Source organism: Megalobrama amblycephala, linkage group LG3 (assembly GCF_018812025.1).
Source record: "Megalobrama amblycephala isolate DHTTF-2021 linkage group LG3, ASM1881202v1, whole genome shotgun sequence".
NCBI classification, from domain to species: domain Eukaryota; kingdom Metazoa; phylum Chordata; class Actinopteri; order Cypriniformes; family Xenocyprididae; genus Megalobrama; species Megalobrama amblycephala.
In genome coordinates this window covers 47,035,486-47,050,124 of record NC_063046.1, presented here as the reverse complement: position 1 = coordinate 47,050,124, position 14,639 = coordinate 47,035,486, and the positions used below count along the sequence as shown (strand labels likewise).

The 14,639-nt window shown below is 34.5% G+C and overlaps 1 protein-coding gene across 2 annotated transcripts in view; it reads left to right on the top strand.

Annotated features, from left to right (window-relative positions):
• Positions 1-14,639, top strand: part of dock11 (dedicator of cytokinesis 11) — a 113,165-nt gene that overhangs the window by 75,858 nt on the left and 22,668 nt on the right. For both annotated transcript variants that reach the window (XM_048185723.1, XM_048185722.1), the window contains 8 exons: positions 534-581; positions 773-915; positions 1,930-2,045; positions 2,188-2,325; positions 2,534-2,716; positions 5,832-5,945; positions 8,111-8,326; positions 11,919-11,976. In XM_048185723.1, the coding sequence (XP_048041680.1) occupies positions 534-581; positions 773-915; positions 1,930-2,045; positions 2,188-2,325; positions 2,534-2,716; positions 5,832-5,945; positions 8,111-8,326; positions 11,919-11,976 (1,016 nt within the window). The remainder of the gene's footprint in view (positions 1-533; positions 582-772; positions 916-1,929; positions 2,046-2,187; positions 2,326-2,533; positions 2,717-5,831; positions 5,946-8,110; positions 8,327-11,918; positions 11,977-14,639) is intronic.

Below are 14,639 nucleotides of genomic sequence, written 5' to 3'. Positions count from 1 at the left end.
TTGACTGACAGACGGCAGCGGTTGGAGTTAAAAATCATCATTTGTGTTCTACTGAAGAAACAAAGTCACTTACATCTTGGATGCCCTGGGGGTAAACAGATAAACATCAAATTTTCATTTTTGGGTGAACTATCCCTTTAAAGAAAATCCCGAGCTTCCCACTTTGTGGTGCTGTTCATGTGTGTTCAACAGGTAAATACGATCTTTCCGACAAAAAAAAGAAGAAAAAGACTGCATAAGAAGACAGTTTTCACAAATTCCCACTTCAGGGCACCTTGTGGTGTCACTGAGAATGCAGCACACATTTGTAACAATTTGGAAGATGTGAAATCCAGCTTGTGTAGCTTGAAGCAACTGTATACTTGCAGAATATTTCAGGTCTTATTCTGGGTTTCTAGCCTTAAAAATTGTTTGAGAATGTAAAATTCTGTTGCCAGAAAGTAATTCAAGAGCCAGAAATATGTTACTTTGTCTCTAATTTGTTTATCTAGGTTTCTATCATTAGACTAATTTTCTGTCTTCTCTGATTGTAGGATCTGCATAATCCAGTTCCGCTATATGGGCAAGCGAAACATCAGTCGGTATGTTCAAGAGTTAACCACATTCAGATCACCCATATTTACATGAACCACAACTATAACTTTATGCTGTCTGCTATCTTGTCATCAAAGTCAGATCTTTACATTTCATTCAGGGTCCTGTGATTTTAAGCAGTGGTATTAAGATTAGCACTGTTGCGAACAATACATCTATGTTTGTTTGTGATGTTTAGGAGTCAGGAACCCTGGGTGTCTAAACTCTTCACCCCTGACAGGAAGTCTCAGACCATGCCGGTTCTGCGTGGCCGAGGAAGTCTTATGCAAGCAAAGCTGCAACAGTTCAGCACTATGGACACCTCATTCACTCTGAACATGGGTAATCTGTGTACTCCTGAAGATTTATACCCTTCATTCTGTGAAAAATCCCATTTTGCTAAGGGATTTTCAGGTTTTTCTGCTCCTATAATGCTCTATTATGATTTTTTTTTAATAGCATCCATTAAAAAATACTGCCTTATATACACAATAGTTCAAAAGTTTGGGGTCAGTAAATTTTTGTTAAAGTTTTTGAATAAAAGCAGTTTTTTAAAATATAAAAGAATCCTAATTTTGGTTTAAACGTCTTCAGCAGATTTTCAATGCGTCTAACCATATAGCTAAATAATTATAAGAGCTAACTCTTTCAGTGGTTGTAACATCAAATGTTGATATATTACCACATCCTTTTTTTGAATTTAAGTTTCAACTGTGTCAGTGAATGTTGTATAATGTTAAATGCATGATGAAAGTTCAGTAGAGCTTGATTTAAAGATGATGCTACAGTATAAATGATTGTGTCGTCAGCGTACACGTGTATATTAGCGGAATCCACTCCAAAGCCTAAATCATTGATAAAAATAGAAAACAAAAGGGGAGCTAAAATGGATCCTTGAGGAACTCCTTTTTTACTTAATGGAAAGGGGAACTATAGTTTTCTAAACATACACTTTGAGTGCGCTCAAAAAAATAGTTTTCAAACCATTTTTTGATCAGTTTAATTCATCCTTGCTGAATAAAGTGTTCATAAAAATTTTTTTTTAAAAACTAACTGACCCCAAACTTTTGATCATTAGTTATTATATATCACTGAAATGCCAAAAAGCATAAGTTAGTTTATGAGAAAGTATATTAAAATAAAAAAATGACACACTACAGCTGAATTCACTACCATAGTAAACTGAGGCCTTTTATCTCTCTTTACTTATAACATAAATCATTGTTTGTTTGTTTGTTTTTTCTTGAATCTAGTCTTATAAGTACAAAATGAACGAGAAAACTTCAGAATTCATTGAGTGAAGCCAGTTGTTTTCATTTTGCATCTAATTTGTAATTGTGAAATCTTGTATTTCAGTTGGAGGTCCCACAGAAGCAGAGACCAACCACCAGTCTTTGCTTGAGGGGAATATGTCGACAGAAGCCTGCCTTACCGTGCTGGATGTCCTCTCACTCTTCACTCAGAGCTTCAAGGTAATCACCGTTCCAAACATTCAGTTTTTTTTTTTTAACTTGGATAAGTCTTTTAGAGTTCATAATGAAGCTAAATATTCAGTTCTAAATAGATAGATTGATTCTTCCATAAACTGATAATGTGATTAACGGGTCCTGACAGAATCAGCTGCTGGACAGTGATGGTCACAATGCTCTGATGACAAAGGTCTTTGACACATACCTCACTTTACTGAAAGTCGGACAATCAGAAACAGCGATCAAACACATCTTTGCCTCTCTGCGAGCCTTTATCATCAAGGTGAGATCAATATATTTTCTGTATAACACAAAAGATGCAAAAGGTTCAAAGTATGACTTTGAATAATCATTGACAGAAATTATTATTTTGGGTGTAGTGAAGTTTTAAATAATGACCACAACCTTTAAATACAACAACATGAGATGTTTTCAAGATGTTCCAGAATTTGAACAATGATGCGTTTGTGTCTTGATTATGTATATTTTAGTTCCAGGTTCCCCTTTTCAAGGGCCGCGTAACGCTGTGCGGTTCGCTGTGTTACGAAGTCTTGAAGTGCTGTATGTCTAAATTATGTGTCCTACGTGGGGAGGCATCTGCCCTTCTTTACCTACTCATGAAGAACAATTTTGAGTACACCAAGAGGAAAAGCTTCCTGCGCATGCACTTGCAGGTACATAATGAACCTTTCAGGCAACTGTACACACATCACCATTTGATTAGTCTCCAAACTAATCTAAGGAGACTATTCTTTCCAGTCACTGGGCTTGTCTTTATTTTGTTTGATTTTTTTATTTTCCAAGTATAACACACACAAGCCCATTATGAGTCCTAACTATGTGTTTTACTTGGAAAGCAATTGTGCTCACCAAATCTCATGACCATCCACATCATTCTGTTCTTTGTTTATGTTGGACATTGTGAATCTCATCATGCAGTGGTGTATAAAGTACTCGAAAACCATACTTGAGTAAAAGTAAAGATATCTTACCAGAAAATGACTTTGGTAGAAGTTAAAGTCACTGTTTAGAATGCTACTTGAGTAAAAGTTTTAAAGTATGTTATATTTTTTTGTACGTAAGTGTGAAAAGTATTTTTTTATATTAAACTTACTTAAGTATTGAGAGTAAAAGTACAAGCAAATGTAAAATACAAAAGGAGCAAAAAAATTATTAAAAATTGTTCTATACACAGTTTGAGCAGCAAGATTGTGTTCAGTTTTAACTCTTTCTTACATTTTGTTTCTTTGAATAAAAAAAAAATGGCTAAATGTTTATTGTAATTTTTAAATATAAAAATACTAATATATTAATTATACATAGATTGTTCATGTTAATTCGTAGTGCATTATAACTAATGTAAGAGACAACTTTAAAATGTTAAAATGTAAATGTTGAAATTAAAAATGAATAATACTTTTAGTAACCTTATTTAATGTTACAAATGGACTCTTATTGTAAAGTGTTATCATTTCATATAAATCCAAACAGCCATGCTTAAAAATGACCATATTTGCACACAAAGGCATAGCATAGCCTAGGTCTATTATATGTATACTTTCACACATTATTTGCCTCTATTTTAGAAAACTTGATGATTATCTAATCAAAATATGTGTTACAGTGCCGATAAAAAAAGAACTGAAATCGAATACATTTCTGATTTATGTTTCTGTCGCTGCATGATGAGGAAGGATACAGTTTAAATATGCAACTTCGCTGGATAATGAATGCATAACAGCGAACAAATGGATATAAACTAATGCAAATGACTGGTAACAATCGCGACATTAAACAGTTGGTGTTTTTGTCACATTGTTTTAACCACTAGAGGATGTTTGCATCCTCTCAGCCTCGACGGCAAACATACTATTGTTCTCCACTAATGCAGCATCTACTCAACAAACTAATTACTTTATAATGATATGAAAACATGTACTGTAGTGTACACTGTATAACATACCGTTTCGTTGTCCGTTTTAAATCCGTTTTTGAAGTGCCCCGCTCTGTGCAGCGCGCAGCCTCACGTCACGTGTCAAAACAAACTCCACGAGGCATCAGTGATAGTTTTTATTTCGCCTCTAGAGGCCGCTCTCGTACTGTATAATTAATGACAGCACGCTCTTCTCAGCCGCTCCAGCAACGGACGCTACCCGGAAAATGGAATCAACCGCGGTTGTGCGAGCACTTATTACTTTGTTACATTACACCGCTGTCATATACTGTATGTCAGCACATGTCTTGGCACATCATTTTAATCTTTAAACAGTCAACTTTTACACAACACCTTGTTGTAAAAGATTATTTGTATTTGGGGAAGGTATTTTGTGTAACATGGAGGAGTACTGTAACCTAATGCATAAAATATGGAGTGGTTACTGCATGGTTGCACATTTGAAGGGGTGATTCATGAGCTTTCACCACTGGGTCCTTGAGTAAGACACATAAAATGGCGGTTGCAAGATCATAACTCAAATAATTATTGCGTGTTACGGTCCATTTCACTCTAGGCTGCTTAAGGGTGATTGACATATGTACATTGTCAATACTAGATCTTGACCAAAAATTGATGCACCTCTTGATGGAAATAAATGTTGTTGTTATATTTTTCCATCAAGAGGTGCATCAATTTTCCTACAACGGATAAAGTTATAGTCGTATTAACATTAAGATGACATTAATCATGAGTCGAGTGTGTAGGTTTTCTAATTAGCCACTTCTGAGATATTTTCTGCATCCCAGTTCGCCTACTTATACTATGAGCTAAAAGTATGTACTCTTTTTGTGAAGAAAAAGTACATACTTTTAAGTGTGTAGCAGAACATTTGGCAAGTTTTGGGACATCAAGTGTATCTTTAATGAACCACTCTGTCAATTAGTTATGTGCATCCTGTCACCATTTAAACTGCCCTGTCAATCATATTGTCACAGTTAACATCCTTCATATTTAATTTAATTTAAATTTCTACTATATTGAAGAGAAATGTAGTGTAACACTTTATTTTTACAGTGACCTTGTTACACGTTAAGCTTAGATGTGATGTCACGAAACATTTCTGTGTACCTAAAACTACTTGAGACAGTCTGAATGTCTGACTGTTTTGTAATGTGCTCTTTTCAAAAGCATAAAAGGTGCTTAAGCATGCTATACAGTAATTATAGTGTAATAAAACTTCATGGTGCCAGTTAGACAGGTCAAGCCACATTCACTTGTTGTTTTCTTCAGCTGAATTCCACTCTCTCACACATGCCTTAAGGCAGCTGTACTATTTAAACTCAATGTTAATGATACGTTTTTTATTTATACTATACATTTCAACTCTATCCTCATTAATGATGAATAATAAAAACAGGTTCTCATTTGTTAGCATCTTTTGCCTATCTACAAAGTACTATTTTTTTGGTTACACTTTCACTCTGTGAATACACACATGCACACGCACACACACACTCTCACACACAGACACATATATATATATATATATATATATATATATATATATATATATATATATATATATATATATATATATATATATATATATATGTAAATATACAAGTATGTAAATGGTTTATTTCATTAATTTAAAACATATGTATGTATATACTTGTGTGTGTGTGCGTGTGTCACTTTTCATTAATTTAAATCATAATTTCATTCATATTTTTTGAAAGTCTGAGTCAGGCACGATGGTAAAGCAATCCCAGAGACATGTGCCTTTTTGGGTGACCCAGGAATGTTTCTAAAATATTGTGTTGATATTTTGTCTGTTCCTTTCTGACTATTAGATCATCATTGCTGTGAGCCAGCTTATCGCTGATGTGGCGGTAACCGGCAGCTCACGTTTCCAGGAGTCACTGTCCATCATCAACAACTTTGCCAACAGTGATAAAGTCATGAAGGTAAGGTAGAGTTTGCAAACTGTAATCATTTGTCAAACTACCTCATAAATTATTTTCATTAAGGGGCCGCTCACATGTGCTTCATTTGCGGGTGGCACAGGTGGGACATGTCCCCAACACTTTTTGATACCCATTGAAATCAAAGTATCCCCAGTCTACGGAGCCCCTGAAAGGGTGATGAAAAAGAAAAATTAGATGGGAGGGAAAATTATATGTTACTCATTTTGCATTCTCAAGCAAATATATTGCGTTCCCCTGAGAAACTTTGCGTTTGCTTGTGTTTCTCGAGGGAACGCACCGTTTCTAGGGGGGGAATGCAGAACTTTCTGTGAACACAAGGGGCATTGAAATATATTTTTTCCTCCGATCTCATATTATTTCCCACTACCATGCCCATTTAGGGGCTCTGTACCAGTCCATCATTCTTAAGAATTTAATTTATACATGTAACATGAACCTCATGTATAAACCTTGACATAAACCTTGTCGCCTTGTCATTTATCTGTATACATAAAAAATAAATGACATGAACATGTCCGTGCCACCTGCATACTGGCTGACTTTGCGTACTCCCTCTTTTACTGGTGTGATCAAAGTGATGAATTAAAAAGAATACTGTAAATTTGCACACAAAAAAAAATGATCAAAAAATTATATTAATTATCCAGAAGTTAAAAAATTATATTAAAGGAACACCACTTTTTTTGAAAATAGGCTCATTTTCCAACTCCCCTAGAGTTAAACAGTTGAGTTTTACCATTTTCGAATCCATTCAGCTGATCTCCAGGTCTGGCGGTACCACTTTTAGCATAGCTTAGCATAGTTCATTGAATCTGATTAGACCGTTAGCATCTCGCCCAAAAATGACCAAAGAGTTTTGATATTTTTCCTATTTAAAGCTGCAGTCCCCAACTTTTTTGTGTTAAAAATTTACAAAAATTATATAATGAGAATATACAACATGAATCCATTTTCCAAACCGTGTTTTTGTCTTGTCCTGAATCATTATGGTAACTTATAATAAGTGTTTATATTCTGACTATTTCAGACCAGACTGTTAGGACTCGCCGCAGAGTATCACAGTAACTGCGTGACTCGCCATAGACATACACGGAGAAAAGTAGCTCCGGCCAGAATGTTCCTCCGCAAGACGTGTGCAGTTCTGTTTATTAATCGCTAGAGGACCAAAAATCGCGGACAGCAGCTTTAAAACTTGACTATTCTGTAGTTACATCGTGTACTAAGACTGATGGAAAATGAAAAGTTGCAATTTTCTAGGCCGATATACTCTCATTCCAGCGTAATAATCAAGGAACAAGCAGGGGGTCACAGGCGCTGCGTAATATCATTTTATTATATAAATTTATTATATTTATTATAATATTGCGCCTGCTGCACCTATGGTACGGCAGCAAAGTTCCTTGATTATTACGCCAGAATGAGAGTATAGTTCCTAGCCACATAGACCTAGAAAATCGCAATTTTTCATTTTCCGTCGGTCTTAGTACACGATGTAACTACAGAAGAGTCAAGTTTTAAATAGGAAAAATATCAAAACTCTTTGATCATTTTTGAGCGAGATGCTAACGGTCTAATCAGATTCAATGAATTATGCTAAGCTAAGCTAAAAGTGGTACTGCCAGACCCGGAGATCGGCTGAATGGATTCGAAAACGGTAAAACTCAACTGTTTAACTCTAGGGGAGTTGGAAAATTTTCAAAAAATGTGGAGTGTTCCTTTTAATTTAAGCAGTAAATAGAAATATCAGCCACTTTTGTAACACTTTCTCTGACATTATTCATTTTAATGTTTTAATGACAGCGAGGATTGCTTGGTTGTGATCATTCTGCTTTGAATTGTGTTCTAAAACCAGAAATCACATTCTGTGGATACTTAACATTTTTTAATAATAGCAAAAAAAATTAATTCAAAACACTAAAAGGCAGTGTAAGAGAAAATGTGTTTTTGAGATATGTTTTCAAAAGTTCTGCTGAGTTAAAAACATGCAGTCTACATGGCATTAAACGTGAGTCATTCATGTGAGACACGGAAAAAGTCACAAGACATGTGAACAGCTCATAATACTTACAATAATAATCAGTTTGTCAAAATGACAAGTATTCTTGCTTTGGTTTTTACAATATGAAATCTATATGTCTCACCAGACCACAACATTTCCATCTGAAGTGAAGGGTCTGACGATGAGAATTCGTACGGTTTTGATGGCCACCGCTCAGATGCGTGAGCACGAAAAAGACCCAGAAATGCTGCTTGACCTGCAGTACAGTCTCGCCAAATCATACGCCAGCACCCCGGAGCTCAGGCGGACCTGGCTAGACAGCATGGCACGAGCACACAGTAAGAATGGGGACTTTTCTGAGGTATGTTAATTTAAACACGTGTTGTTTTGCTGGTACAGGTGCATTGGAAAGTTTCCATGTGCATGTTAAACTTGTTTTTGCCTCAACAACATTGTACATGGATTAAATTAGTCAAATGTCAATCATGTCATTTGTTGGCCAATTTTAAGCCACACCCTGAAGCTGTAAGCATACACTAAATTATAGTAGATCATATCACCTGCTTTATGGTGAAAATTTCAAAGGAAATGCACACAATATTTGTTTTTAAAATGTTTATAATAATGTCATCCATTGTTCCCTCCAGTCTTCAAAGTGATAAATTTGCATCAGTTCACCAAAACGGTGTATTTTTTTGCCATCCATTATAACTGGACTGTGAGAGTAGAAATAAAGAATAAATGTATGTATGTATTTAGGTCATTTTTCTATTACTTTCTTTTCTATTACTTTCTATTACTGATTAATCCATAAATTCCACAATTTTTCCAGAAATGTCTCAAATAGAATATCTTTAATTGTACTGTGCAGTTATTTTGCAATTTCTTTAATGTAAAGATTTTTAAAGGGCCCCTATTATACTATTTTAAAGGTTCCTAATTTTGTTTTGGTGGTCCCCTACAATAGATTTACATGCATCCAAGAAAAAAAAAACACTTTAATTTTCTCATAATATGCACATCACCTAATTTCTCAAAGAGTCTGAAAACGGTTTGTTCTAAGATTCGGTCTCTCCTTTCCAAGAGTCTGCTCTAATGTTGTCAAAAGTACTTAATTTTTTTTTTTTACCGACATTTTAAAAATGTGACGATACCAACATTTCCCCCTAGAATTTGAGCGCTGTTGAGCAGATTCTTACACGCGTCTGATTGGCCATTGTGTTCACGTGCTCAACAGATATGTCTACAATGATCAACGCTTCAAATACATGTTGTAAATAGACATCTTTGACGCACTTACACAGATACACACTGGAGCGTTTGAAAGCAGGCGTCTCTCGGTTATCAGAGAATATATTAGGGATCCGCTGAGAGACGCCTGCTTTTAAACGCTCCTGTGTGTATCTGTGTTAGTGCTTGGTGAAGAGCGTCAAAGATGTCTATTAGAAGATTTCATTTAATATTTTACTTTTATAGAAATCATTGAACAAGTCTATTGCAGTGTTATTTTAGTTTTTATTTTAGTTTTATTATTATTTTATATATATATTTAAAAAGCTTTTATTTGTATTTTTTTGGTTTCATGTTAATTTTGCTTAATTTTTAGTAATTTCGTCATGTGCTTTTGTCATTTTATTATTATTATATTGCTATTTAGGTTTAATTTATTTTTATTTCAGTTTTAGTTTTATTTATTTTCAGTTAATAATTTTAGTGCTTCAACTTAAATTTATTTTGGTTTATTGCCAAGGCAAATTTCAATTTTAAAAGTTTTTTTACTTTAAAGTTTGACACTTTTTCTAACTTTAGGTCTAATGACCTTCTTACAGGCAGACTCTTACAAATATATTTTGTCAGACTTTTCTACTTTATTGGGCAACATGCATCTTCTATTATTTTTTTTTACCTTTTCCTGTTTTTGTGTTGGACCTCCTGTTTGGGGAAGTCTTTGAACAAAAATTAAGGTATATATTTTAGACGAGTAATTAATGGCAGGCCGTCCTCTGGAAACCCCCTCCTGGTGGTATAACGTTCAGGTTAACCTTTAAACAATCAAGAGCACCTGTAATAGCACCTGTCACTCCATTTGCCTGACTGAACAACACCGACCAAGCCTCAGTCATTTAACGATAGTTCGCAAGAGACTTTCAGTGCTGTTTACTTTTTATGTTTACTTAGTCGTGAATTATTTGAGAATTTGGTTTAATCTATTCTGTATATGTTTAGGTTAGCAGCAGTGTTTGATTCTTCCTATAAATATATCCCCCACAAACTAAAAAACAGGAACTGAACTGTATTAAAGGTCATTTTCTTGGCAAGCATTCACTTTTACTTCTATTAGACATACAGGGAATACATCCAAGAATGGAAAAGATTATGTAACAATAGTGCCTTCTGCAGTGAATGGCCTAAACCATATAAATGCAATGGATATGTGCTTAAATATATGTTTACTACATAGGATATGTGCTTTATAGTCCTAAATTTTGGATGCTTTCTGGATGGTATAGTAAAATCCAAAGCTGTGAATTTAACTTATAAGCAAAATTGGAATATCACATAAAACATTAGCAAAAAAAGCAGTATTTCCATCCCGTGTTTTTTTTTTTTTTTTTTTTATGTTTTATTGATTTTGATTTTTTTCTTTTACACAAACACACACACAAAAAAAAAAAAAACATGATAATATAACAATATAACAACAACATTCATCTCACATAAAAGGGGAAAAAATTACATATTAGATTTCAGTGTATATGTTTATATATACAGGTCAGGAAAGAAAAGTGATAAAAATGTACAAACATTAAATAATACTGAGAATACAACTAACAAATTCAACCAGGACACCCATAAGCCTCTCATCAAGATGAAGGCAATGTCACCATCATCATATGCCAGAAAAGGTTCCCAAATTTTATGAAATACACCACTCTTATCATGTAATATACAAGTCAGGCAATCCAGTGACACATGTTCAAGAATAGTTTGATGCCACGTCTTAATAGAGGGGCTGTATTCAGTTCTACAGAAACATCCAACCAGAACCTCTGTATCTTATTACAGAACCACAAACAATGAGTAAGATTACCCATTTCTATCTTACATTTAGAACAAAAAGGAGGGACATCAGCCCTAAATCTGCTACGCTGAGAGGGAGAGATATGAGCTCTATGAAGAATCTTGAGCTGAATAGCTCTCTCTAATGCATAAGCTCAAGTTCTTTGCATTTTTCCAGGCCATGTTTCATTCTTCATCTGATATTTGAATATTAAGCTCCCTTTCCTGGATTGTTTTAAGAAAATAAGTAGAAGTCTCTGCATACTCTGACAGAATACCATAAAATAAACGTATTGATCTGATTGAATGAATCTCAATTCAAAAGTTGTTTCTCTATTTCTGAGTAACTTGCATTCGAAAGGAGTTCATCCCGTGTGTTCAAAAGAACAAAATAGTCACTTCCTGAGAAAATTGCCGCAGAACATCAGTAATCAAAATGGAAGAAATTGTAGCTCTTTTTTCCTACATCATAAAGGACTAGTGTCTCAGAGCGCACAGACGACACACAATAAATGCTGCCATGTTATCTTGCTTACGGATGCTGGTGTTTGTGAACGCAATCATGTGAGATACTTCTGGGAGGAAATTAAACCAAATCATTCTGATGACAGACTTTGGTTCAGGCATTTCAGAATAACTAAAACAACATCTGAGATGCTGTGCAATGAAATTTGGTCCACTGGTTAGTCCTGTTTATTCAATCACATCCACTGTTGAGTTGTTTTTTTTGTTGATTTATTTCCTTAAATGTGTTTCTATCGTAGTAGAAAAATAGGTGGGTGGAAACAGACAGATTGATGAGCTTAAGTTCTGTTCATTATGTATGAGATTTGTTTTCTTAGTTCTGTGAACCTTATTTTCTCTGGTATTTCTCTGCTCTTGTATTTTCACAGGCCGCTATGTGTAATGTTCATGTTGCTGCATTGGTGGCAGAGTATTTGCACAGGAAAAGTAAGTTTGTAAAGGTTTCTTTACTTTCAACAAAGGTTTCATGCTCATTTGTTTGGATCATGTTCATTCTTCCTTAAATTACAGTGTCCTAAAAAAATCATCCATTACTTTATTTTACACTGATTGCTGAAACAAAATCAGAATGTTACACGATGTTACTTTCATTCTCACCAACTGTAATTTTTTATGTATAAATGGACAACACAAAAACAATAAATACCTGTGGCTCGTGTAATTTCCCTCATTTCCCCATGCAAATAAGGCACCTGCTTGGACAAACACTCTCCTGTCTAAGTCCAAATTTGTGGTGCACAATGCAAATGACAATGCAAAGTTTCAAATAGTGCTTCTCGAGTAGTGGAGCTATTGTGGATAGCATAGTAAACCTGTTTTTTTTTCTTTCTTCCTTTTGATATTAAACATAAAATTACAGCATTTCAAGTTTTTTGCCAATTAAGTAGTAAATGCATTTCATTAACTGCTAGCAATTCAGAGTTTTCTCCCATTGCAAAACTAAAAGAATGTCGCTGGTTCCACAAATTTGCATGCCTAGAAACCAAAGATAAAAATGGCATTGTTCAAAGACTGCTGTATGTTTCTCAGAAGTCATGTGTTGGCAACTGTGATGCAGTTATTTTGTAATCCTTATCAGCTTTTCATGAGTAATGTTAAATATTGCACTAGGTTATGTACAGTGGCTCCAAATTGTATATGTACACTTAAGACAAAAAGCATGATAAGATAAAAATGAGTGAATGTCATTACATTTTATTTTAAAAAGTGGCATTTGTTAAGAAACATAAGCACACTTTTCAAGCAAACAATTCACAATAAGAAGTTTATCAGGTTAATAACACTTTACAAAAGGTTCATTAGTTAAACATTAGTTAATGTATTAACTAACATTAATTAACATGAACTAATCATGAGCAATACATTTGTTACTGTATTTACTCATCTTCGTTAACATTAGTTAATGAAAATACAGTTGAAATTAACATTAACAAAGATTAATAAATGCTGTATAAGTGCAGTTCATTATTAGTTCATGTTAACTAATGTTAAAGGGTTAGTTCACCCAAAAATGAAAATTCTGTCATTACTCACCCTCATGCCGTTCTACACCCATAAGACCTTCGTTAATCTTCAGAACACAAATTGAGATTTTTTTTTTTTTAATCCGATGGCTCAGTGAGGCCTGCATAGGGAGCAATGACATTTCCTCTCTCAAGATCCATAAAGGTACTAAAATCATATTTAAATCAGTTCATGTGAGTACAGTGGTTCAATATTAATATTATAAAGTGACAAGAATATTTTTGGTGCGCCAAAAAAAACTAAATAACTTATATAGTGATGGCCGATTTCAAAACACTGCTTCAGGAAGCTTCAGAGCGTTATGAATCAGCGTGTCAAATCAGCTTTTGTTTTTTTTGGTTTTTTGGCGCACCAAAAATATTCTTGTCGCTTTATAATATTAATATTAAACCACTGTACTCACATGAGCTGATTTAAATATGTTGTTAGTACATTAATGGATCTTGAGAGAGGAAATGTCATTGCCTTTAACTAATGAACCTTATTGTAAAGTGTTACCAGTAGGTTTACTGTAATTGATTAACCAACAGATAGGGCTTTTCACATTCTAAATCCCAGGTAAACAGATTCCTGGGTTATCTTGCTTCACGTTTCACATTGCTCATAATTTACCCAGGGTTAATAATTAATCCTGAGTATTCATAAACTGTAACACTGTACATTCATAAACCCTGGATCATTCTTATTTGCATACAGTATATGCCGTGTCAGTGTCATTGATTGGACGAATGCCGCACACATATCTGTTTACATATAAACTCTAGCATTGCGCATCCTCATATTACACATTACCAACTGTATGCTATCCACTTTATGAATGGACTTTTCAGACTATAAAGACAAGGATGAAACGTTTTTTTCTTCAATTTACACATTTTCTGTCACCATTTGACATTTTCCCTTCAAACGCTGAAATATGACTGTTTATATACAATGTGCCGTGTTTCTGTGACTGTCAAAAGCATGCGAATATGAGGCATGCGATTGGTAAGCTAAGCATCTAGCCGTAACATTCTAACACTGCTTCATTTCATACTGTAACGTTACACATTTGTTACCTCACAAAAGCAGCTGTAATCCTGCTCTGGAGCAGGTTTTCATAACCCTGGGAAAAAAGTGGTGCTAAACCCGCTTCTGAATTACAAGTGTGAAATGTTCCTTTACGATAATCATAATCACGACTTCAGAAGTGGGAATTATCACATTTCCTATAGCGTGTGAAGGTAACATTAGTCTCGCCTTCTCAATAACTTTGTTGAAACAGTCACTTTAAAGGGATAGTTCACACAAAAATGAAAATTCTGTCATCATTTACTCCCCCGTAGATCCAAACCTGTATAAATTTCTTTGTTTTGCTGAACACAAAAGAAGATATTTAGAAGAAAGTCAGTAGCCAAAGAGATACGCCAAGCTTATGATTAAATTTCATAGTTAAAATCACCAATGAAATCTGACAACTTCGCAGGGAGTTTGATTGACAAGCGATCTAACCAATCAGAACGCCGAATCCGCCATTTTGTCCGACAAAGCAGTCAGGAGTTGGAAGATTATCCTCGGTGGACTTA